The sequence below is a fragment of the Vitis vinifera genome, chromosome 18 (assembly GCF_030704535.1).
Source record: "Vitis vinifera cultivar Pinot Noir 40024 chromosome 18, ASM3070453v1".
NCBI classification, from domain to species: domain Eukaryota; kingdom Viridiplantae; phylum Streptophyta; class Magnoliopsida; order Vitales; family Vitaceae; genus Vitis; species Vitis vinifera.
Genome location: NC_081822.1, coordinates 25,976,556 through 25,999,127, shown reverse-complemented (window position 1 = coordinate 25,999,127; position 22,572 = coordinate 25,976,556). Strand labels below are relative to the sequence as shown.

At 31.8% G+C, this 22,572-nt stretch overlaps 3 protein-coding genes across 3 annotated transcripts; all 3 read left to right on the top strand.

Moving 5' to 3' along the window:
• Positions 1-3,362: 3,362 nt before the first annotated feature.
• LOC104882698 (uncharacterized) lies at positions 3,363-4,305 on the top strand. Its single transcript, XM_010666902.3, has one exon. The coding sequence runs from the start codon at positions 3,573-3,575 to the stop codon at positions 4,128-4,130; it is 558 nt and encodes a 185-aa protein (XP_010665204.1). The 5' UTR covers positions 3,363-3,572; the 3' UTR covers positions 4,131-4,305.
• A 3,369-nt stretch (positions 4,306-7,674) lies between these two features.
• Positions 7,675-10,564, top strand: LOC104882702 (uncharacterized). Its single transcript, XM_010666917.2, has 8 exons — positions 7,675-7,755; positions 7,931-8,129; positions 8,689-8,762; positions 9,118-9,201; positions 9,495-9,844; positions 9,962-10,032; positions 10,105-10,231; positions 10,540-10,564. The coding sequence occupies exons 1-8, from the start codon at positions 7,675-7,677 to the stop codon at positions 10,562-10,564; spliced, it is 1,011 nt and encodes a 336-aa protein (XP_010665219.2).
• A 10,447-nt stretch (positions 10,565-21,011) lies between these two features.
• LOC100266309 (uncharacterized) lies at positions 21,012-22,091 on the top strand. Its single transcript, XM_002263015.5, has one exon. The coding sequence runs from the start codon at positions 21,259-21,261 to the stop codon at positions 21,856-21,858; it is 600 nt and encodes a 199-aa protein (XP_002263051.1). The 5' UTR covers positions 21,012-21,258; the 3' UTR covers positions 21,859-22,091.
• The last annotated feature ends 481 nt before the right edge of the window (positions 22,092-22,572 follow it).

The following is a 22,572-nucleotide window of genomic DNA, read 5'->3' as shown; positions in this document are numbered from 1 at the left end:
TGGTACTTGAGGAAGAAGAATAAGTTAGAATCGTATACATGAAGTCCTCGGCTTCTTGCTTGAATGAGTCAAAATCTAATCATGCCTTCAATTGAGTAAGAGTTTCTTAAAATTTTATTAAAATATTTACAAGCCTTTTAAATTATGAAAATCATTTTGTGACTTAAATATTGCCCCCTTTAATATAATTAAATTTCTAACTCTGCCACTCTTTATCATTAATTATCAATCAAAACTCCATGTAAAACGAAGTTTAACACACAAAATGCTTAGGGCCTGTTTCGTAATTGCCTTCGAAAATAAGTATAATATTTTATTTTTAATCAATGTACAAATTTGGATAATTATTTTTTTAAAACAACCATTAGAAAATAAGTATAAATAATAAAAAACATTATTTAAAAGCATCATATTTTTTATTCTTAAAAAAAATAGTTTTTTATTCTTAAAAACAAAAAATAATTTTTTTTTTATCAAACATGTTTTCCTTTTTGTTTTTTTTTTTAATTTTAGAAAATAAAAAATTATTCATCAAACAGACCCTTAATTTCCTTATCATTTGTAATTAATTTTATATCCATTATTTCTTAACATTTTTTTACTTATGATTTTAAGTATTGATTTATTTATTTATGCTTCGCATAATATATTTATATACCCTATTGAGTATACGAAAGCTCTCATACATGTTTGCTTGGAAAAATGTATAACATCCAAATCACGTAAGAGAAAATAAAATAAAGTAGATAATACAAAATATTATGTGGTCTAGTGTAATGATTACCTCCATTCACTAGAAAGAGACATCAAATTAATTAATAAACTTCAAGAACACATATTTCAAACTCTCCCAACATTCTTTTACCTAAAATTCAATATATTTCTTGTTTATCTCTCTTCACTTTTTTGTCACTATTTCTTTTTCTATCTCCTATGTAAATCTATTATAATAACCCAAAAATCAATTTCCCAATTTCTCCATCTTCAGAATAATAATTGTTTTTAACCTTATAAACATACAATCCAATGACAAATTTTGTTTACTAGACTAAAAGTGGGATCCAAAAATAATGATTATATACCAAATATATAAATCCAATTTAATTCAAGGAATGGTTGATTGAAGTCAAATAATAACAAAAACAAACCTTATTTTCGCTCTAACTTTCTCTCCATATGTTGTTTGATTAAATTGAATGAGAGATTTTTGTTACTAGAGGTGAGCCATGAACAAAAAAAATGCATTTGAAAAGGAAGAAACTAAGAAAGAAAGAGAAAAAATAATGATAAAATTAGGAAAAAAGAAGAAACAAATCCTCAAATCTAAAATTAGATTGAACAGTGTTGATGGTTTGATATTTACTAGATTAGAACAACAAAAGACACCCAAATTTAGCTACATAATCTTTATAAACATTCATCTTCCACTACCCAACTAACACATAAATTGTGTATATAATCCTAGTGTAGAGAGAGGATCTTACCAGAGACTCGTCAAAATCTGAATTTTTTTTGTTGTTGTGGCAAGAAACCAAGTGGGAACTAGGTGAGAGTTACTGACAATGGAAATTTTGGTTAGATGAATAGGCAATGAAACTCATGGAGAGAAATAGAGAACAATTTGAATTGTGTTTGGAGCCTTTGAAATTCACTTTATTGTGGTTTCTCTCAGGTGGAGTTGTCAAAAGTGCCGGAGAATGAAGGAACTTGTTGCCCTCATGAGAGGGATCTGATATTTAGAGAAGTGATCTCTAGACACTTATTGTAGAAGATTTTGGGTTAACTTTTATACTGCCCATATGGCGGCGATCAAGTCTACGTGGCTTGAAGAGTCTATATCTATGGGTTAAACTCATCTACACCTATAGCATTCTTTTGGTAGCTACTTATGGACCATTGCAACTATAAAACCATGAAATGACAATGCATTCCTTACCTTTAGGTGCGGTTGGAATGGAAGTGAAGCCATATATGATCTTTAGTGGAGGATTTTATGTCCCCTCCTAAAACTATGTCAGCATATCTATCTATTCTAATGGTGAAAAGACATGTGATCATGATATCTGTGGCCTAATAATTCCTTAAGTAGAATTTATGGCCTAATAATTCTTTAAGTAAAAAAAAAAAGTTAATCTTTTTCATAACTTATAGCTATGAAAAATTGGATTCTTATATTCATAACTTCAAGTTATGAATAAGGATAGTAATATATAGTTTCTAGCTACATATAATAACATTTTTTTTTTTATATATATAGCCTTCAACTGTCCATAACTTCTAGTTATAAATAATGGTAATTGCATAACATCTATATATATATAATATAATATTTTTTATATAGTTTCTGACTATGTGACTTTTAACATTTATTTTACATAACTTCATGTTATGAACAATTAAAAATTTAATCAAATAACATACGACGATACAAAGAAAATTATACTATGACATACCTTCTCATAACCCTTGATGTATAAGTCTTGAAAAATTAGATGATGTCTCAAGCTTTCGTTAGAGCTTTGTGCTGATATTTCGTTATAGAAAAATAAAATTGAAAAAGTAGAATGAATTTTGATTATAGGTCTCCCATTTTATAAAAAGTCATAAAGAGATATACATCATCATAGATAATTAATTATCCACAAGTTCCCAAGATGTGACAAATTATCATATTTTATAATAAATTTTAATTTTTTTAATTATTAAATCAACAAGTCATTGGTGAAAATTTGTAATAAAGTGAAAGTATGCCGTGATGTCTAAGAGTTCTTGGATTTTTCATCAGAAATTAATGAAGAAGTCCATGTGATGACAAGTACCTGGGTATTAACACCAATTTTTTATGATATGTTAGGGTGATGTTACCCAAATTAATGCTTCACAACAGTTTTTGCATTCATTTTAAATAAAAAAATCGAACAAAAAATTATGGGAAACTAACTTATTGAGATTGACATCGTTTTTTAACTTTTAAAAAAGTTTAAAGGTCAAATTAGTGCATGAGTGAATGTATGGGTAAATTTTGTAACTTGTCAAATTGATACATGAGTCAAAGCATGAGAATAAATTTGGTTGAAAGGAAAGAGCAAAAGGAAGGTTTGAATGATATGATATCCACAAGAAATCAATTCCATGGAATCATTGAAGTCATCCAACTACTACCTTGCTACCTTGTGTTGCCAGAATACCTCCATGGAAATGGCTGTGGGAGGTGTCAATGTAGGGCTACCCTCTCCTCTTCTTTTCACGTCTCTCTTTTAATTCTTATCATCAAGTTCGTGGTCCACTGGCTTAATTATTTTCTGATATTTCCTCCCTCTCCTGCTTACATTCTTGGCGATTTATTATTTGGAGAGGAAATTTCCACACGCATATGAAACAAGGGCTATGTTTGCCTTTTCAAGGGATGATAATGTTCCATCCCATATGGTGCATAGTAAACATCATTGATAGTGATAGATATGACTCGATGAAACCATAGATATTTTATATATGGGTAGAACGAAGCCTAACACAAGCTGGCCTCCAACCCCAAATGCCAGAGCCTCTCGGGTCTTGCTGATCACAGCGCAATGGAGCCCTCTGAGACTTTGAATGGTCATGCTCGGATTGTCTTCTCAAGGAGACATTCTTCATTTCCAATCCCTAAAGGACGTTCATATGCCCAAACTAGATTCTTGGCCTCTCCAGCATCGTCATTATCATCTCCTTTTTCATCTCCTGGCATTGATTCACGCATCCCTTTTTCTTGGGAAAAAATACCCGGAGTTCCCAAGAAACAAGCTCCCAAGAAAGAGGGTCATTCTCCAAGATTCCTCCCACTGCCTCCGCCAACTACTCCAGCATCCTCGAAGATCAGATTCGACCATGTAAAGATGAAGAACCCTGGTACTAAAAGCTTCCAAATGGATCCTTTTCTCGTTGCACTTGTTGAGTGCTCCAAGGATGATGATTATGAAGAAACGATTGTGGGTTATGTTGGTCCAAAGATAACAAGGAGTTTGAGCGACAGGTTTGGATTTGTCAAACTTTCTGCTTCCTGCAAGAGCACTTCTTGCTTGGTTTCAGAATCAATAGTTCCTAGCCCAAGGAGAAGCAATTATAATACAAGGAATAGCCTCTTTAGATGAAGATTGAAGAGGCCGATTGCTATACATAAGCATATTTACATTGTTGCAATACTACATACTATTATCCTCAATTGTTCCTTGTTTATACGTACATAAATGTCAAGAAGCATATACGTTGCTCTTCATGTATATAACTTAATTTCCAGTATTAATATAAGCAGCCGGTGGTCATGAATTTGCTTGTTTTGTTTTGTTTTGTTTTGTTAATCGAGTTTCATGCTTGTTTTTGGATGATACTTGATGATGATCAAGTACATTTTACATAATGCTTGGAAAATGCCTTCATATGCTCATGATTCATTCTAATTCTACAAATTCAAGGGGAAATATCATTGTGGACTATGTCAACTTTAAGAAAATCCCATTGTATTCCAGAAGCTTGTAGAATTGGTCGTGACAAACCCCAATCTATTGCTTCTTCTACACCAATAATGCATACTCTCTCAACTCGTTCTAAAAAAATAGGATTACGTGCAATAAGTTTTTAATATTCAACAACCCCATTAAAAAATAATCATTAAAATTCAAACATTTATCTATCCATCCATGTAATAGATTCCAAAAATTTGAAGAGTTATAATTAGAAATTTTCCATTGTATGCGGCAATGGAAACAAACAAAGCGACAATAAGAACAAGAGTGAACTACATCACCATAGAGAAAACAAAAATAAAAACTTTTGATAATAATGGGATTATGTCATGGATATGAGAATGGTTTTTTGTTCCTATTCTTATTATTGTTAAATAATTTGAATATTCTAATAAATAAAAAATAAACTGAATTTCCGATTTTCCGTTCCAAAATATTTCAAGATAATTGTATAAAAAGTTATAATAAGAAAATTGCTAATTTGTACATTGAATATTCTAGAAAAGGAGTTTGAAATTAAGTTTATCATGGAAGCTTTGAATAGTTCGGAACCCACCGGTATTTAAAGAGTATTAAAAGGCCCTTTCTCGATCTATGAAGGGGTTTAACAAGTCAAAGCCGCCTACTAAAAGGCCTCTACTTTGTAAATGCAAGTAGTAAATGGAGGCATTAATATAAGATTTTTGACATTCCTATAGGAGGCCTCTCACAACTTGTATAAAGTTCATGAAGCCTATGAAAGGCCTCTCACACCTTATATGAAAAGACACATCCCCAACAAGAAGTTGATCTCTAATTCTTTCTTTGATTTTCTTTCTTGTAAATGCAAGTATTGGAGGTCACCAGTTAAAATCCTCTTGTGTTAAAATATTATAAATATAAGTCCCTTAGGCTATGTTTGGTTCCCAAAAAATTTGAAGGAAAATGCAAGGGAAATAAAATACAAAGGAAAAGTAGAAAGAAAATAAAAAAATAGATTAAAAGTTGATAAATTATTTTTTTTGTTATTTCAAACTCATTTTATTTATTTTAACTCATTAATATAAAGATTAAATAATTTAAAAATATATAAGTTTTTAATTAGTTTTAATTATATTTGATTTTCTTTTATATTTTTCATATGACAACCAAACATAAAAAAATCATTTTCCTTTACATTTTTTTTCTTTCCTTAGTATTTTCCGGGAACCAAACATAACCTTAATATAAATAAGACTTTTTCCAAGCCTATAAGAGGCCTCTCACACCTTGTATAAAAGGACACACCAAGCAAGAAGTTCATGAAGTCAATGAAAGGCCTCTCACACCTTGTATATACAAAAAGACACTCCAAAGAAGAATTTGATGAAGTCTGTGAAAGGCCTCTCGCAACTTATAAAAAAAAAGGACGCCTCCCGAAGAAGTTCTTTGACTCTTTCTTTCATTCCCTTCTCCTTAAGGTAGTGTGCATTTTATGCATTCTCAATTTGTAATTATTTTATTTTTTGTGGCGTACGTTGGTGGGGTGCCTGTGAAATCCAGACTCTCACTCCACCAAGGCTTCATTTTGATTCACATTCAAATTTCTTTAATATGGTAGACATGGTCATCATGGTCATTTTCTCAATGTGAATTACCACTTCAAATTGTAAATGGAGTTATTTAGTTAGGTTTTTTTGCTATGAACATGAATATTTGTCAAATCAATCTTGATTAGGAAAAATCTAAACATAAAAAATATGGAAATATTAATAGTTGAATTTTATATAAAAAAATAATAAATATAAAAAATATCAAATTAAAATTAATGGAAACTCATCAAAATAAAATAAAAAGTGAAAAAAAAATACATATATTAAAGTTGTTTTATCAAAACAAACTATATAAATGTGATAAATTTTTTTGGTAATGATGTTTACAACTTGAAAACATATTCCATATAAAAATGAGCATCTATTTAATTTTAATTTATTCACTCATATAAAAGAAAATGATGGTATATTTATAATTATTTTTTATTTAAAAATATTTATAATTTTATTTATAAAATTAAATTTTTATGCATGTTCCCAACCCTAGACTAAGGTGGCATTAGGATTTTCCTATTGAATTTCAAATATTTGAATTTAACTTAAACATAATAGGCAAAATATTGTTAAGTTTTAAGTTTATTCATATGGGAATAGTACGAAGTGTTACTGTAGACCCCCATTTGGGGCCTTTCATGCAGCTGCTCATTTTGCCACGTGGAAGAGCCTTGCTCAACCACGTGTCTTCTTTTGAGAGGACAGTGCAGAATCATATGTTGCTTTTGAAGTGCCAATGGAAGGTTGACAAGTGGCACGAGGATCTGCAGGCCGTTGTCTTGAGGAGCGTCTTCTGTTATTAGTGGCGTAGTGGAGGCTGGCAGCAGGGGAGGTACCTGGGCTGCTGGAGGGTGTCTGAGAGCAGGCCGTTATAGATATTTTTAGGGAGGGAGTTTTTTTTTAGAGAGCTTCGGAGGGATCTCTGGAGCTGGAGGGAAGCTTTCAGGGAGTTGCTGGACTGGTTTGGAGGATATTCTGAAGCATTGTATCTTTCCTGGGAGATTCAGAGTATTTGAAGCTGAACGGGAGCTTACCATAGAAGGACATTCTCAGGTATGGATGCCAAAGAGGTATTGTTTGTTTTAGGATTCCTATTACTGCTGCCCGTTTTCTATTGATATTTGAGAGTTTGCTGGTTTGCTTGAGGGTGGATAATGATTGAGATATGATTTCTGAACTCATGTTTGATGCTGTCCTTTTTAATATGCCATGTTTCTACTGTGAAATCTTTCATAATCATGCCAATGGATGTATTTGATGTGTCTATTCTCACCTAATCGGAAGGCTCACTGATGACCCATGAGTGAAGCCTCATTTGAGGATGTTTTAGTATTCTTCTTTTTTTTTTTCTTTTTTTCACGCTCTGTCTCTATTGTTTCTTCTCCGTGGTGGTTGCCTTTTGTCCTTGAGTCTTGTTCAATGCATGGACTGCGAGAGAAGGGGAGAATCCAGGACTGACTGTGCAGCTTGAGCTAGGGGGTACCACCAGAGTTACGGTGTCCATAGTTGCATTATTTCCTCTGGCAATGGCTGCTGCCACATGATTAGGTGCAATCCCATTTTTCTTTGTCGAGATTGATCCCCAGTGGGCTAGAATATGCAATGGAATGGCTGCTGGTGTGATGTTGGCTGCCCTCTTTGATCTTGTACAGGAAGGGCAGGAGCATGGTATTGGAAATTGGGTCATGGTTGGCATTTTCATTTGGCTTTGGTAGCAATCACCCTCAGCCTAATGAGGATGCTGTGACCTGTGTTGAGTGGGGAATAAGTTCTGGAAGTTGTTCTTTTGTTTCATCCTGGAAGGATCAAACATGCTTTAAAAATAACACCAATTGGGTTTATGCTTGCACAAAACCCTTGCAGGAAAAAGGTTCTGAAAGTGGTGCTCTTACTCCATCTTATAAGGAGCAAACATGGGGCGTTGAAAATAATGGGAACGAGTTCTCTATTGGCACAATGGATAAGCTCAAATTTGATGAAATAAACAACTCTAGGAATAGTGAGCTAATCATTACTTCTGGCTACATGAGCAACACTGGAGTAGTTATGGATGTTGTGACAAGTGTTCAGAAGCAAAGAGGATTAATGCTAAATATGGCGTGTTGTCCAATGATCAATGCTTAACTATTTTGGAGATGGCTTGGTCCAGAAAGTGCCAAAGTGCAGTCATGGATGTTTTCATGTGGCGAATGAGGGTTTGATACAAGCCTTATAAGCATTATAGCAGTCAGTTGATAACCCCAAGGTAGTGATCTCGGTATTGGGCACAAGCATTAGAAACAGTCCAGATCAAGTCTCACCCGTGGTAGAAGAAATTGCGCCCTGATCTAGTTCATTCGAAATCTGAGGAAGGAAAAGAGTATGCTGTCCGTCTGCTCGGGTAATTGATGCACATCAAACTCTCGGTAAGCCATTGGCAAGATCCATATAAGTTTTAAAGCTTGAAGGTGCACTTTGTAACAGCCAGACAAGTGTTCGATTTTCTCATTCACCTCAGCAGCCAAAGCTTCAACAGCAGCAGCCTGGCATGCTGCCTGAATTGCCTGGGCTTATGGGACTTCCCCCAATGACAGCAACTAATTAGCTTTCCATTGCTAGCAGTTTGCTGACTGGTGCTGCAGGAGCAGGGCAATCTGGGATTACTGATGATGTTCCATCTTGCTTCACCTCACCATCCACTAACTACTGCCCAAATGTAATTCAACCAATCTTGAATGGAAGCTCGAACCCCGTATTGGATGATAAGTGAGAAATGGGGTCGAATAATACTGAGATCTTTGAAAGGACAACTACAGGATGAAATGGGGTCACTGGCTGGAGATGTTTTCGTGATTGGAGAAACATGATTCCGATACGTGGTGACAGCAGTCACAGGCTGCTTTTGACAAATTCGATGTGGTTATGGGTTCATAATCCCAGAGGATCCTTCCTACTCTAGAAGATGAGATGAGGGTGGAGATCGTGATGATAACCCTAGGGTGACTCCTGAAATCACCAGGGATTTTTGTTTATTGGCTAGCATGATGGCTGCTAACTTATACTATTCTCAGATAGAAGATCTTATGTTTGCTGTCTATGTGGTGATGCAACGACGTGTTCGTTCAGATGAACTTCTCAAATCTTCAAGGAAAGATGTAAAACATTGTATAGAGTTTTGGGAACACATTCCTCCACGTGAACCTTGACATGTTATCCTTGGCGACGCGAAGAATAAACTGTATAAAGTGAAGTGAAAGCAATGGCATGATATGTCTATCTTAGAGTTGAGGATTTTGTCAGCAGGATGGTAAACCACTTAGCTCAGAAGTTCAAGAGGAATGTTTGAAGAAAGACGCTCAAGCAGTGGGCTCACATCAATACCAGATTGGCAAGTCGTTGCAGAATTTTGGAAGTTGAGGAAGTGCAATTTATTGCTAATGTTCCCCAGAAATCTGCTCTTTCATTGGGTAGCATCTTCACCAGGCTGATCAACAGGAACACAACAATTCCCATTAAGAAGAGTCAAGTGTTCTCAATAGCAGCTGACAATCACACACAGGTTGGTATCAAGGTACTACAAGGTGAGCGAGAGATGGCATCTGATAACAAGCTCCTTGGTGAGTTTGAGCTTATGGGCATCCCACCAGCTCCCAGGGACATGTCTCAGATTGAAGTCACATTTGATATTGACGCTAATGGAATTGTCACTGTGTCCGCCAAAGACAAGGCCCAGCGAAGGAACAACAAATCACGATCCGCTCATCTGGTGGCCTTTCAGAAGATGAGATTGAGAAGATGGTTTTAAAGAAGCCGAGTTGCATGCCCAGAAAGATCAGGAGAGAAGAGCTCTGATAGATATTAGAAACAGTGCAGACACCACCATCTATAGTGTAGAAAAATCTTGGGTGAATACAGGGACAAGATCCCAAGTGATGTTGCAACTGAGATCGAGTCAGCAGTTGCTGAATTGAGGAAGGCAATGTCAGGTGATAATATTGAAGAAATCAAGGCAAATTGATGCTGTTAACCGGGTTTTTGCATTTGAGCTCACAAAGCAGTTCTCGCCCGTGCCTTTGCTGAAATCCTACTTGAAGAAGACAAGAAAAGCTCATTCGCCACCCTGAAATCAAGCCCAAGCCCAGTAAGAGCTGGACTCAGTGGTGGACCGAGGCAGGCTTGTAACTGGTCTGGACCTGCCCCAACCCAATCATCTCCAAACCATAGTCACGACTCTTTCACTTGGACTCACCCCCCACATGCCCCCAGTTGCATGGCCACCTTTTGGCATGCAACCTTTGGATCCTATGGCACTCTTATGTTTTTTTATTCTTTGATTTTGAAAATAATTTTCCCTAATCCCATTCCTCAAATAATTTTTTTTCAGTTCAGTTTTTCTTAAAAAAATAATTTCAATTCTTCCACATTTCATCCTTAGAGTTTTTAGATACCAAAATCCCATTTTCTATAAAATTTGGCTGTCATTTTCTTTTCAGCAAGCCACTTTCGAATGTTCTTTGATTTTCAAAATGTTTTAAAATAATTGTGAATTTATTTTCGTAATTCTTAATTATAGAATTTACGAAATTAATTCATTAAAAATAAACGGGCTTTGGTGGGGGCCCCACATACTTGACTTCATGATTGATTTATTTGTCATACATGATTAATTTACTCCTTGATATGCGCTTAATTATATCTGTTCATTGTTCACTAACCGTGTTTCATGATAGCGTATTCGTGATTGCCGCCCAAGTACGCATCTATTCATATTTTCCTCATTCTTTATACATGCTCTGCTTCTCATATTGTGCATGATCAATTCGAGTATTCATTGATTGTCATGTCAATTTCATCTCATTAGTAGAGACCCGACTTTAGGGACTTAGAGGGGTGCTACGGTCTTTACCGTATCTTCCCGATAAGTAACCTGACCCCCGAACCCGATCCGGTTTTTCACAGACTACCTTTTCCAAAATAAGGAGTCACACTTAGGGTTTTTATTTCTTATTTTGTTTACCCTTTAAAAAATAAAACAAAAATAAGTGGCGACTCCAAGTCAGTTTTTAATGAATAAAAATCAATTTTTCAAAAATAAGAAAATCGAGCTCGCCATTCGAGTGGGAAACACATTGAGCACGAAATGTGGGATCCACAGTTACCTTATTTATTTTTATTGACTTCTCACTATTACTAAGTTTTAAGTGTCATATTTTTATATATTAAAAACATATCAAATTTTCCAATTAAATTTATTTACTTTTTCCAAAAAAAAAAAAAAAGAATTTCTATATATTTTTTATTTTATATAATTTTAAAAAAATAATTTACCATATTTTTAATACCCCATAATTATTAGTCTATTGTTTCATATAATGAAAATAAAATATTTGAAAACTAATCATTTGGGGAAAAAAAAAACAATAGTAATGTAACATATTTCCAAATATCCTAAAATAATAAAATTTATAACAAGAGTAAAAAAAAAATTATAATCACAATTTATAATTAATTAAGAAATTAGTAATGTAATATTAACTAGAGCTAGTAATTAGGTTTAGTCTTTAAGGAAGTATAATAATTTTTTTAGATTAAATTTAATTAGTTACATATTGATTTTAATGTCTTGTATTTAAAATGTGTTTAATTGATAAAATTAATTTATTAATTTTCAAATTTTCGATTTAGCATAATGTTATTGGAATTGATAGTAATTGATTTATTTTGATTTTGTTGTAATTTAAATTGCTTAACTTTGAGAAATTATAGTAAATTTATTTTTAACTTAAATTTTATGATTTTAAGGAATCGATGGAAAAAAAAAAGGAAAAAAAAAAAAAAATTAACGCCCACGTGTTGAATCTCAGTTTCAGTTTTGAAAGTTTGAAGATTTACTATTTTGAATTTATTTCTCATCCAAATTAGTGATTCTTATGTTGTTGGTTTCACCTTCGTAACGATTTGTTAGAAAATTTTGAATTTAAATTTTCTTATTAAATAAGAGCAAAAATGGTTAAAAGCAAAACCTATCTTGGTTATATTTTATTTTCTTTTTTTGGCAACTTTTTCAATTTAAGATAAATTGAATTGTCTCTTAATTTGTATGAAGTTAGGGTAGTTTGATGTATTTTTAAGTCAAAATTTATAACAACCCTTTAGAAATGAATTTGATTTTATTTTGAGTGAGACATTGGGTTTGAGTGTTGTAAAAGTTAATATGGAAAAGAAAAAGTTGGGTCTATTTCGTAATTATTTTTAAAAATTTATTCTGAAAAATAGTTTTTAAAAATTTTCTTTTGATTTTTACAGAACAAAAATCTATTTGAAAACTTAAAATATTTTTAATTTGTTTTTAATATTTTTAAATATTTTTTAAAAATAATTTTTATATCTAGTATTTTATTCTATATATTTGTATAATTATTTCTTAAAACAACTCTAAGATAATAATAGAAAACAACTAAAAAATATTATCTAGAAATACTTTACTTTTTATTCTTAAGAACAAAAACAAAAAATAGTTTTTTATTATCAAACGTGTTTTCTATATTTTTTGTTCGAAAAAACAAAAAAATTATTCTGAAAAACAGTTCCCAAACATGTCTTACTTTTTATTATAATAAAAGTAAAAAGAAGATCACATTATCTATTAAAAATTATTATAAGTAAAAATGAAAAGTTAAAACCAAATAACTCTAAAATATTTTTAGTTTGAAAGTAACTTAATTTTTAACTCAAAAATGTTTGAAGTTCTAAGACAACTTAGAGAGTGTTCGGTGGATCAATTTAATGACTTAATATGATTTAATACTTTAATTTATGTCATGAAGTAGATTAAGTATATTTGGTAAAATAATTTAATATTACAACTTAAAGTTATTTTTAACTTTAAATATTTAGTTAAAATAGTTAATTTATTTTTAATCTCAAATCATTTTTACTTCATTTATCATGTTACTGAAAATATATTTTAGAATTATGACTTCAAATGCATTATTTATTTTTATAATAAATATTTTATGATTATTTTATATAATTGCAATACTTTAAATATAGATGTTTTATAAATAAATTTATTGTGTAAAATTAATAAGAATAAGTATGAGTTAAAATCAATAAAATAAATATTAGTTAAAATTAGTGAGGGTAAATGTGTCAATTTGATGATTTAGAATAAACTTCAAGTGACTATACCAAACAATCGTAATACTTAAAGTAAAAAATAAATAATAAGATTTAAGTTAAAAACTTAAAAATAATTTAATTTAAGTCAACTTAAACTATTAAGTAATAAGCATTAAGTTTTACCAAATATCTTCTAAATTTAATACTTGAAGTTCAAAAAACAAACATATCCTAAGACATTTTAAAGAAATTAATGGATATCAGCATATCAAAATTATCATAAAAACATATATGAATGTAGTGAACACCTCATTAGCTCAAAAAAAAAAAAATCATGATTTCCGTATTTTCAATCCTTGTTCTTCTTGTTCTCACCTGTGGTATTTTCTCCAACATGTCTCCTCCACTAGCACAAGACCTTCTGCTCAAAGAGTCTAGAGGTAAAAAAGAAGCTTGAGTAGTCTAAAGGTCTCGTCCACCCAAGATCTTCTACCCAAGAACTTGAATCACAATCTTGAAACTCCAAAGTGTGAGATTTAGAAGGGTGAATGCCTTGGCTCTCTTTCCATCTCTCTAAAGGTGGAAAATAACTATCAAAAAGCCTTGGAAACTCCAACTCCTAAGGGGATATTTATAGGGCTCTTAAATTGAGCTTAAGTGACTTGAACCCACCAAGGCTTGGGTCACTTAATCTAGCCCAAAATAGGTCTTAATTGATTAATTAATTACATAGGGTTATATATTAAATCAATTAACTCAATCTAAAGACCTTGTTCATTATTCCTTGTGCAATCTTATGTAATTACCAAAACACTCTTATGCACAAGAGTGAACCTAGAGCCAATCCAATCTTCATAAATTATGTCATCATGGTACATGAGCTCATAGTATGGACCACTATGACCCACAGGAGTACTCAATCCCTCATAATCCAATTTTGAAGTTAATTCAACATTTCACTAAAGATAATCAACTACACTTTAATACCCTATGTAAATAACAATGAGATGAAGCTCAAATCTGTGACCTACTATTCACTTCATATAAACTCCCTATGAATTAATGTTTGTAATCTAATAAGATTGTGTTATAACCTATCAAGATTACATTTATAATTCTTAAGTTACAAATCCCACTTATTATGTGATCAATTGACATACTCTTAACTCCAAAGAGCATATGTCAAATATCCACTAAAGGAAATGCGATGGTTATAGTCTTCTAAATCACATATCCTTTGGATCACCTAAGAGGACACATTGTCTCAATCCTATGAGATATCATGGTACTTTTATTGAAAATACTTGTTGCCACCAACCTCCATTAATAGTGACACAATTCATTAGGATATATGACCACCTTATGGTCTCACCCATAGGTCAAAGTCTTTTATAAACTTTGACACAAACTCAATATTCTCTCAAGGTTGAAATCCATGCAATATAGTAACTTAGTGAATCATAACAATTGATAACCTTACATCATGATTCACCGTACGTCCTGTTTAATGTGCATCACATATACTAGTGCACTCACCATAAGAAAATCATCTCGACAACCAAGATAAGTCATCCATTTAATTAGAAGGTAGTGTAATATAATCTTAGATGAATTGCTCAAATCTATGAACCGACTATGGACTACTCATCACTTTGTAAGGAGCTCATGACTTGAATCTTCTTTACAACTCTTAATGCACCTAAGTCATATACAATGCTAGTGATGTAGGATGTTTATATTCAAATAACTTACTAATGTAAAATAATAATAAATGGGAAACTAAGAAACCTAAAGAAATAAATTTATAAATAAATCTCCATTTGTTTCATCATGTCATGATTTTTAAGGCTCAATCCCAATAATTAAGAGTCCAATACCCTTTTTTATGCATAGATTCCTTGTTGATTGTTACTATTCACTTGTAAGGGAAAGAGGAAACTGTTGCTCATGTGATTGATTCTCGGTGAACTTGTTTTTCATTAAAAACTATCTCATTTTCTATAGTCATTGTAGGATTCCCCTATCATCTAGTGCATGGAATTCTCCTCTTTCTTTTCTTTTTTTTTTCTTTTTTTTTTTGGTTTTGGGTGGTTTTTATTTTCTTTAAAAATGGAAAAGAAGTTGTTGGAAAAGAAAATTGGAAGAAATTTTCATTGATTTTTCTAAAATTAGTTAGGCTGTGGGAATTAAAATTTTAGAGGTTAAATATAGCAGATTGATAGGAAATTAAAAGCTCATGGTCACAAGCTCAAATTTACTTTGGGTTCACAATCAAATAAGGATTAAGGTCCACTATGGATTTTGTTTCCTAATTGTTTAATTAGTAATGAGTATGCCCAAGTCTTGTGATTTGTCATGTGTGAATTTATATGACAATCAAGATAGAAATTTGGATTTAAAATTTCATTTGATTATTTCTTTTGCCTTGTAAGAATGCCTAGTGTTAAATTATTACTAAAGTAACTACGATCCTTTCACAAACATGAGGATATGAAATGTCTAGGGTCTTGAAATGACAGCTTGATTCATTTGTCAATTTATAGAATTTAACATGTTAGAAGATACCCTACACAGAGTATATACTTGAGATGAAACACTTTTGATGTTTTGCTATGCATTGTATTGGAGATACATGTTATAATCTATTGTGTGTGTTTTCTTAATTGTTGGTTCCTGAATGTATATGCCTTAATTTCTAATGCTAAACAAGGGATGTAGCTTTGTTGCATTGAGTTTAACTTTACCAAACAATAACTTAGATTCACATGTTTGTTATAGCAAGACGCACAAGAAGTTTTATAATTTTGTTACATTTATAATGTGTAACCCATACACAATACTATACTCACCACGAGAAACTCATCTTGATAACCAAGATAGGAAGTAGTGCACTACAACCTTTAATAATTGACTAAGTCCATGAACCGGCTATGAACTAGTCATTTAGTTGCAAAGAACGCATGATTTGGATCTTCCACGCAACTCTAATTGTACCCTAATCATATACAATGCAAAAGATGTAGGCAAAAATGGTCATAAGGTGTGATGCATGGAATAAGGGTAAATTAAAGTGCAACTAGAATTTTATGAAATAAATAATAAACTCTAAATTTATTACATATTGTCAGGCTTTTAAGGGCTCTATCCTAACACCCATATGGATTCTTAACTAATTAAAACCTAAGGAGTAACTTTAAGTGACCCAAGCTCAAGATGGGCTCAAATCACTTAAACCCATAGGTAAGTCTATATAAACCCCTGGGGATTAAGGGTTAGACAGACAAATCATTCCATTCTTACAATGAGAGAGAGCCCTAGTCTTCATCCTTGTTGAGAAAGAAGTCCATTCTTCTTTAGAGCAAGCTCTAGGAAAAAACCAATAGGTGGATGATCATGAGGTATTAAAGTTTTTTAAACCCTTAGATATAAAATTTTAATCTTAAATGCTTTTGGTGTGCTTATATGTAGATCATAGGAAGAATAGATGCATGCACCATGATTCATGGCTTGGACTAGATTTATTTAAGGTATTCCAACAAAACATGCTTCTAAGAGTTAGGTGATAGATTTATCTTGTCAAATGAGAAAAATTCCAAACAATAGAATAATAAGGGTTACCAAAGTTTGTTGCCTTAACTACTTTAAAGAACCACTCTTGCAACAAGTAAGTCACCTAATATTCTTAAGACTCTACAAAAACACCTAATAATAAGAAATCACAACTTAAGTGATAATCATAGGCCTTTGAACTTAAATATTTACTAAATTCCAAATTTGAGTGTTGATGAGCTTATAGAGTGAACAACACGGTAAAAAGAGATGAAATATCCAAATCATATAGATATCAAGGCAAACCAAAGTCTCAAGGTTTTTACAAACCTAGAAAGTAAGGTTGGAAACATGTGAAAAGATGAAAAATTCAAGGAAGAATGGTCATATCAAAATACAAGACTTAATTCGATACAAGCAACTCAAATCAATATACTCAAGTTAAATTCAAAATTTAGAAATAGATGAAAGGAAGATACTAACAAAACTGACAAATTCAGCACAAGTATCAATTTTTCCTATAGAAAAAATTGATACCTTTCAAGGCTTATGAAAAGTAGCCAAACACTTAGAAATCAATAATGAGGAGCCTTTATAAAAAAAATTAGATAAAGGACTATGCAAGTCAAGCCTTAATGCCTAGTATCAATTCCATTCTAATATCCTTTTAAACACATCACAATGTCAGGAAGTTGTGGTATCTATATTTCAATACCACATCAATAACATACCATCATATCGATTTTGCACATCAAGAATTTATGTAAAAAGTTTCTATACACATCAATATTGCATTGAAAATTTTGAAACTTGCCTTTAGTTTTTTTTCTTAGACTTGCTTCCATGAAAATGATACTTGTAGGAAGCAATGTTGCTTAGTCAGGGTGTGTTGTAGGTCTAACCAAATGAGGAACGCAATAATGAGTAGAAGTTTTCGATACCATGTCAGCAAATCAATACTAGGATCATTTACAAAAATGTTATTTTGTTCTCAAAGCCTTTGTTCATTGGACTTCCATGTTTATTTTTTGGTATTTTGTTGATATTTTTAAGGTTAAGTAGTTGACAGAAAGTGATGTCTTTTTTTTTTCTTTTTCTTTTTCCGAGACAAATATATATAAGCGGTTGATTATTGAAGACAATCTTTATTCAATACGTTTTCATTATTCTCTTTCAATTAATGTTGTGTGTTAGATTGAGAATGAGCAACTAAAAGCTTGGTTGTCTAGAAGAAGAAGATTTTCTAAGGGAGAACTACAAGGGAATGCATCCATGATGTGGTAATAATAAATCTTTTTTTTAAGAACAAAAAACTATTTTTTGTTTTCTTATTGTCAAACATGTTTTCTTTTTCTTTTTTTCTTTTTTTTTTTTTTTTGGATTCTAAAGAATAGAAAATTGTTTTTGAAAATAATTACCACACAGAACCTAACTTTCTAATAAATCTATCAAGGCAAGATTTGTTTACCACCTACTGGACTAAGTGAATGCTTCCTCTAGAAATGGTTGATTCATTAAGATCCAATTTGATTATTCATATGCAAAACCCTAGTATTAGTATTTAAGAGTACTAAATGACTTAACTAGATTGAGAAACGAATACTTGAAAGTGAAATATCAAATGAAAATCTAGATGATATTCGCCTTAAGATTCAAATTTAGTGGTAAAGCCAAAATCTATATAGTTTTAATACATTAAAAAAAATCTTTCATTTAATTTAAATATGTTTTTCTTAAGGAAAAGCTTTTAAAAATACCATATTCTTAATTTAATGGGATTTTAATTTAGTTTATATAAAAGTAGGTTAATTATCTTATGTCATTACATCTCTAAATTGTGGGGTCAACCAAATTGCAATTACTTATAGTTTTTTTTTTTTTGGAAAGCAAAAGCATAACCTTGATCACTAAAAATCAATGTTTTTTTTTTTTTTTTTACTGAAAAAACCTAGCATCAAATAAGGAATTAAGCATTCCCTATAGCCTCAATGGATAAAAATGGTTCTTCTGATGGAAGTACATAATCCTCACTAATGAAGGGATTTTAAAGGATTGTCTGATATAGATGAGAGATTACCATTACCTTGAAAGTGTGAAGAATTAGAAAAGAAGGAAAGTAAAAAAGAAAAAATGAATATTAAACTCAAACCCATCTTTATAAGGGTAAGAGATAATCATCTTATCAAAAACACCTCAAGGAGATGAAAAAATTTATTGCCTCAAAAAATAAGTGTTCACCTTCACTTTGATTTTTCCACTCATTCACTAAAATAACCTAGAAAATAGGAGGAAAATATAAGGACATAGAAATCCTTTGCCATGTGGCAAAATAAAAAGAGTGAAGCACTACTCCTTATACCATCTACCAAGATGCTACGTACTATGGGACCCATCACATTACAATCCAATAATATGGTTAGAGTATTGTGATCATCACATCATAGAAATGATTATTCCTATGTAAGGGATGACACCACTCATGGAATTCGACCACCTATGTGTAGTACACAACTCCTCATGAAGAACAACTCTCATACTAACCAAAGAGGAAAATGTTGCGATATATCGGCGATATATTGTGTATCAGGAGTGGGCAACACGATATTTCATGAGAAATCCCCCAAACTCGACGATATCTTGCGATATATCGCATAGTCAACGCGCGGTCAAACGTGCTACACTAAAGTCAATGTGCTACAGTGCCCTGAAAATTGTTGTTTGGTTTGGGGTTCAAGCCACTAACCATCCAGGCAAACTCACCTTTGTTATATAATATGCATTAAACATATATATATATATATATATATATATATATATATATACTTAAACTGATTATATAAAGAAAATATTAAAAGAATATTTTAAAGAGCAAATTAATTATAATTAATTTATGATTAAATGCAAAATTTCCTTTTAATTGATTACCAAAAATATAAAAATTATATAATTTTCTTCATAATGTTTTTAATATCATTAATAACTAATTAAATATTAAAAAATTATACATATATCATAATTTATTTTATATTATTTAATACAATTGAATTAAATGGATCATAATTTTAATATTAATATATATTTTAAAGTTAGACATATTACAATCAAATATCATAATATTAGATGTAATTTAATAATAAATGTAAACTTATAAATTCATATTTGTATCGATACATACGATATTATTATCAAATATAATAAATCATATTATACATATATCAAATTATTTAATAAAACAACTTTAAAATATCAATATACTTCTAATTACATTTTTATGAAGTTTTTCTTATATTTTTATAAATTTTGATCAATTTTAGGTTTATCGATATTTTTTTTCAAAATATCCGTCAATATATCCGATATATTCGTAAAATTGAAGTACCAATATATTTATAATTACCGATATTTTCATCTTTGATACTAACTACATAATGGTCACGAACCTCAAATTAATCACACAATGACCAAAACTTTAAAGGTCATTCCATAATCATTACATAGGAATCAAAACCTTAAAAATCGATATAGAAGAAATCATTTAAAAGAACACAAAACATATGTCCCTTTTTATTGTCTTCCCATAATTGATCCACTAAGAAGCAACTATAAAAGAAGGCACAATTTTAGAACAAGATACACAAACAATTTCATGTTTCATCTGTTGCCCTTTAGTTCATTCTATGACAAACTTAACTATCATAGAGGGTTCGTGTGGGAACAATTATGCTGGTATTGCATTTCTTTCTAAATATTAGATGATTAACAAAATTTCAAAAAACTAATTTTATAAATCTAAAGAATTACTTGAAATAAATTTTGAATAACACTAGTCAAATAATTTTTATAAAAAATATTTTTTTATTGTTATATAACATATTACTTAAACTATTAAAAGTATTTGTTTGGTGTATATTCAAATACTATCTAGATATACATCTGTAAAAAGCTTTTTTAATAGAAATATCCCTAATAAAAATATTAGAGATTAAAAATTCTTGTATCATATCATAATGATCTCAATATTGGAAGAAACTTATATTATTTATCATTTTCATGATCCAAAATTGAATTTATAGAAATCATCAACATTCTTTATAATATACATGGAATTCAAATGGGTGTGGGTTTCAATCTTCAATGGTGACCCGCCGGATGAGGCCCAAGACGATAATTGCCACGCTCGGAATATATGGATAGTGGATATATAACACGGTGTTTGATTCGGGTCGAGTCTCCATCTAACAATCCACCCACTGCCTATGAGCCATAGAGCCTGTCCATATCAAAAAATTGAATGTTAGCTGCCTGAAAGCAACCACGCCCCACCACTCTCAATTTTCTATTTCCCATTTTGCCCCCACTTCCCGTCAATGCCATGGGGTCGTTTTGTTAGTTAATATTATTTATTTCCTTCCTCTTTTTGTTTTTTTTTTTTCACTTCCAACTTGAGTTCATCCGTATATAAATTGGTACCCAAGAACAAAAGAAAAACCCAAGTGAAACTACACCCATTCCTCTATGCTTTTCTTCTTCTTCTAAAAGCCATGGATTCCTCAACCAAAATTGTACCCAATGAAAGAGACACCAAGTTTCCGGCAACAAATCAACTGTCCTCTCGCCGATCCCAGTCCTTCTCTTCACTCTCATCCTGTTCCTCATCTCTTGAATCCTCTTTTTCCGGCGATTCCCCGACTAGTCCTGTCACTCCTGCACGATTTTCCGGCATTCCATTTTCTTGGGAAAAAATACCCGGAATTCCCAAGAAACAAGCATCTCGGAAGAAGGAGAACTCCCCTCTGAGTCTTCTCCCGCTGCCTCCTTCCACCACTCCGACTCCCTCCAAGAGATTCAACCATCAAGATCAGGAAACCAGCACGATCCGGAAGAAGAACAACATAAGCGAGAGCTTCAGAAGGGATCCATTTTTCGCTGCATTTGTAGAGTGCTGCAAGGAAGATGAAGATCAAGAAACATCGCCCAATATTTGGAAAAGCAGTAAGGTGCCAAGAAATCTAAGTGACAGGCTGGGATTGATCAACATTTACACATCTTGCAAGAGGACATGCACTGTATCAGAGTCCATAACATTGGTCCCAAGGTCAGCCAGAAGCTCCTACCATATACTAAACCGGCGATCAGGCTGAAAGAATGGGTTTTAATTAGATAAGTATTTATGTGTTTGTTTGATGAGAAAAATTATTTAAATTTGGGATATCGTCTCTTGTGCCTTAATGTTTAATTTTCCTCTAAGTTGCATGGTCAGTGAGGAGGACAGATTATTGTAAGTTCCCCAATCACGTAACTTAATTTGCTTGATGTGTATTAAGATATATAATTCAAGTTGTTTTGAATATGATATATAGATGTGGTTCTCCTCTGGATTCCATGTGATGACTAATTGCATGAGTGATGAATGAAGTCAAGGTTACATCTCCATCATGTAGGACAAATGAAGATGAATTATCGATTTTGATTCTTTTGTTTTTTTTTATACATAAGAGTCTGACATTTCACTGGGGAAAGGACCAATGTGTGTGGAGGGTTGTTGAGCTACCTTGATTCTTGCTTCAAGATATTGATGCTCTTTGTCTTTTGGCCACTCTCTTCTTAAGGCTAAGGGCATTTGAAGCCATGGAATTTGCTCTTTAATCACAGAAAGGCAAAAAGATAATATCTTCCACTAAGTGGGGATTCCTTTTTCTATTCTGCCTTTTCTTGTGGGTTGGGAGGGTATGTCTCCTTGGTCAAAAAACCTCAAAAGCTGAGACTTGTCCATCTCAAGACTATTTTATGTAAATGAAATGAGAAAAGATGTAAGGAAATTTTTTAAAAAAAATCCTTGTATTTTTATTCATCAT

Coding starts and splice junctions, on each gene's coding strand:
- LOC104882698 (XM_010666902.3), top strand. CDS start 3,573: ATGGAGCCCTCTGAGACTTTGAATGGTCATGCTCGGATTGTCTTCTCA.
- LOC104882702 (XM_010666917.2), top strand. CDS start 7,675: ATGGCTGCTGGTGTGATGTTGGCTGCCCTCTTTGATCTTGTACAGGAA. Junction 7,756..7,930: donor GTATTGGAAATTGGGTCATG/GTTGGCATTTTC, acceptor AAACCCTTGCAG/GAAAAAGGTTCTGAAAGTGG. Junction 9,202..9,494: donor TCAAATCTTCAAGGAAAGAT/GTAAAACATTGT, acceptor AATGTTCCCCAG/AAATCTGCTCTTTCATTGGG.
- LOC100266309 (XM_002263015.5), top strand. CDS start 21,259: ATGGATTCCTCAACCAAAATTGTACCCAATGAAAGAGACACCAAGTTT.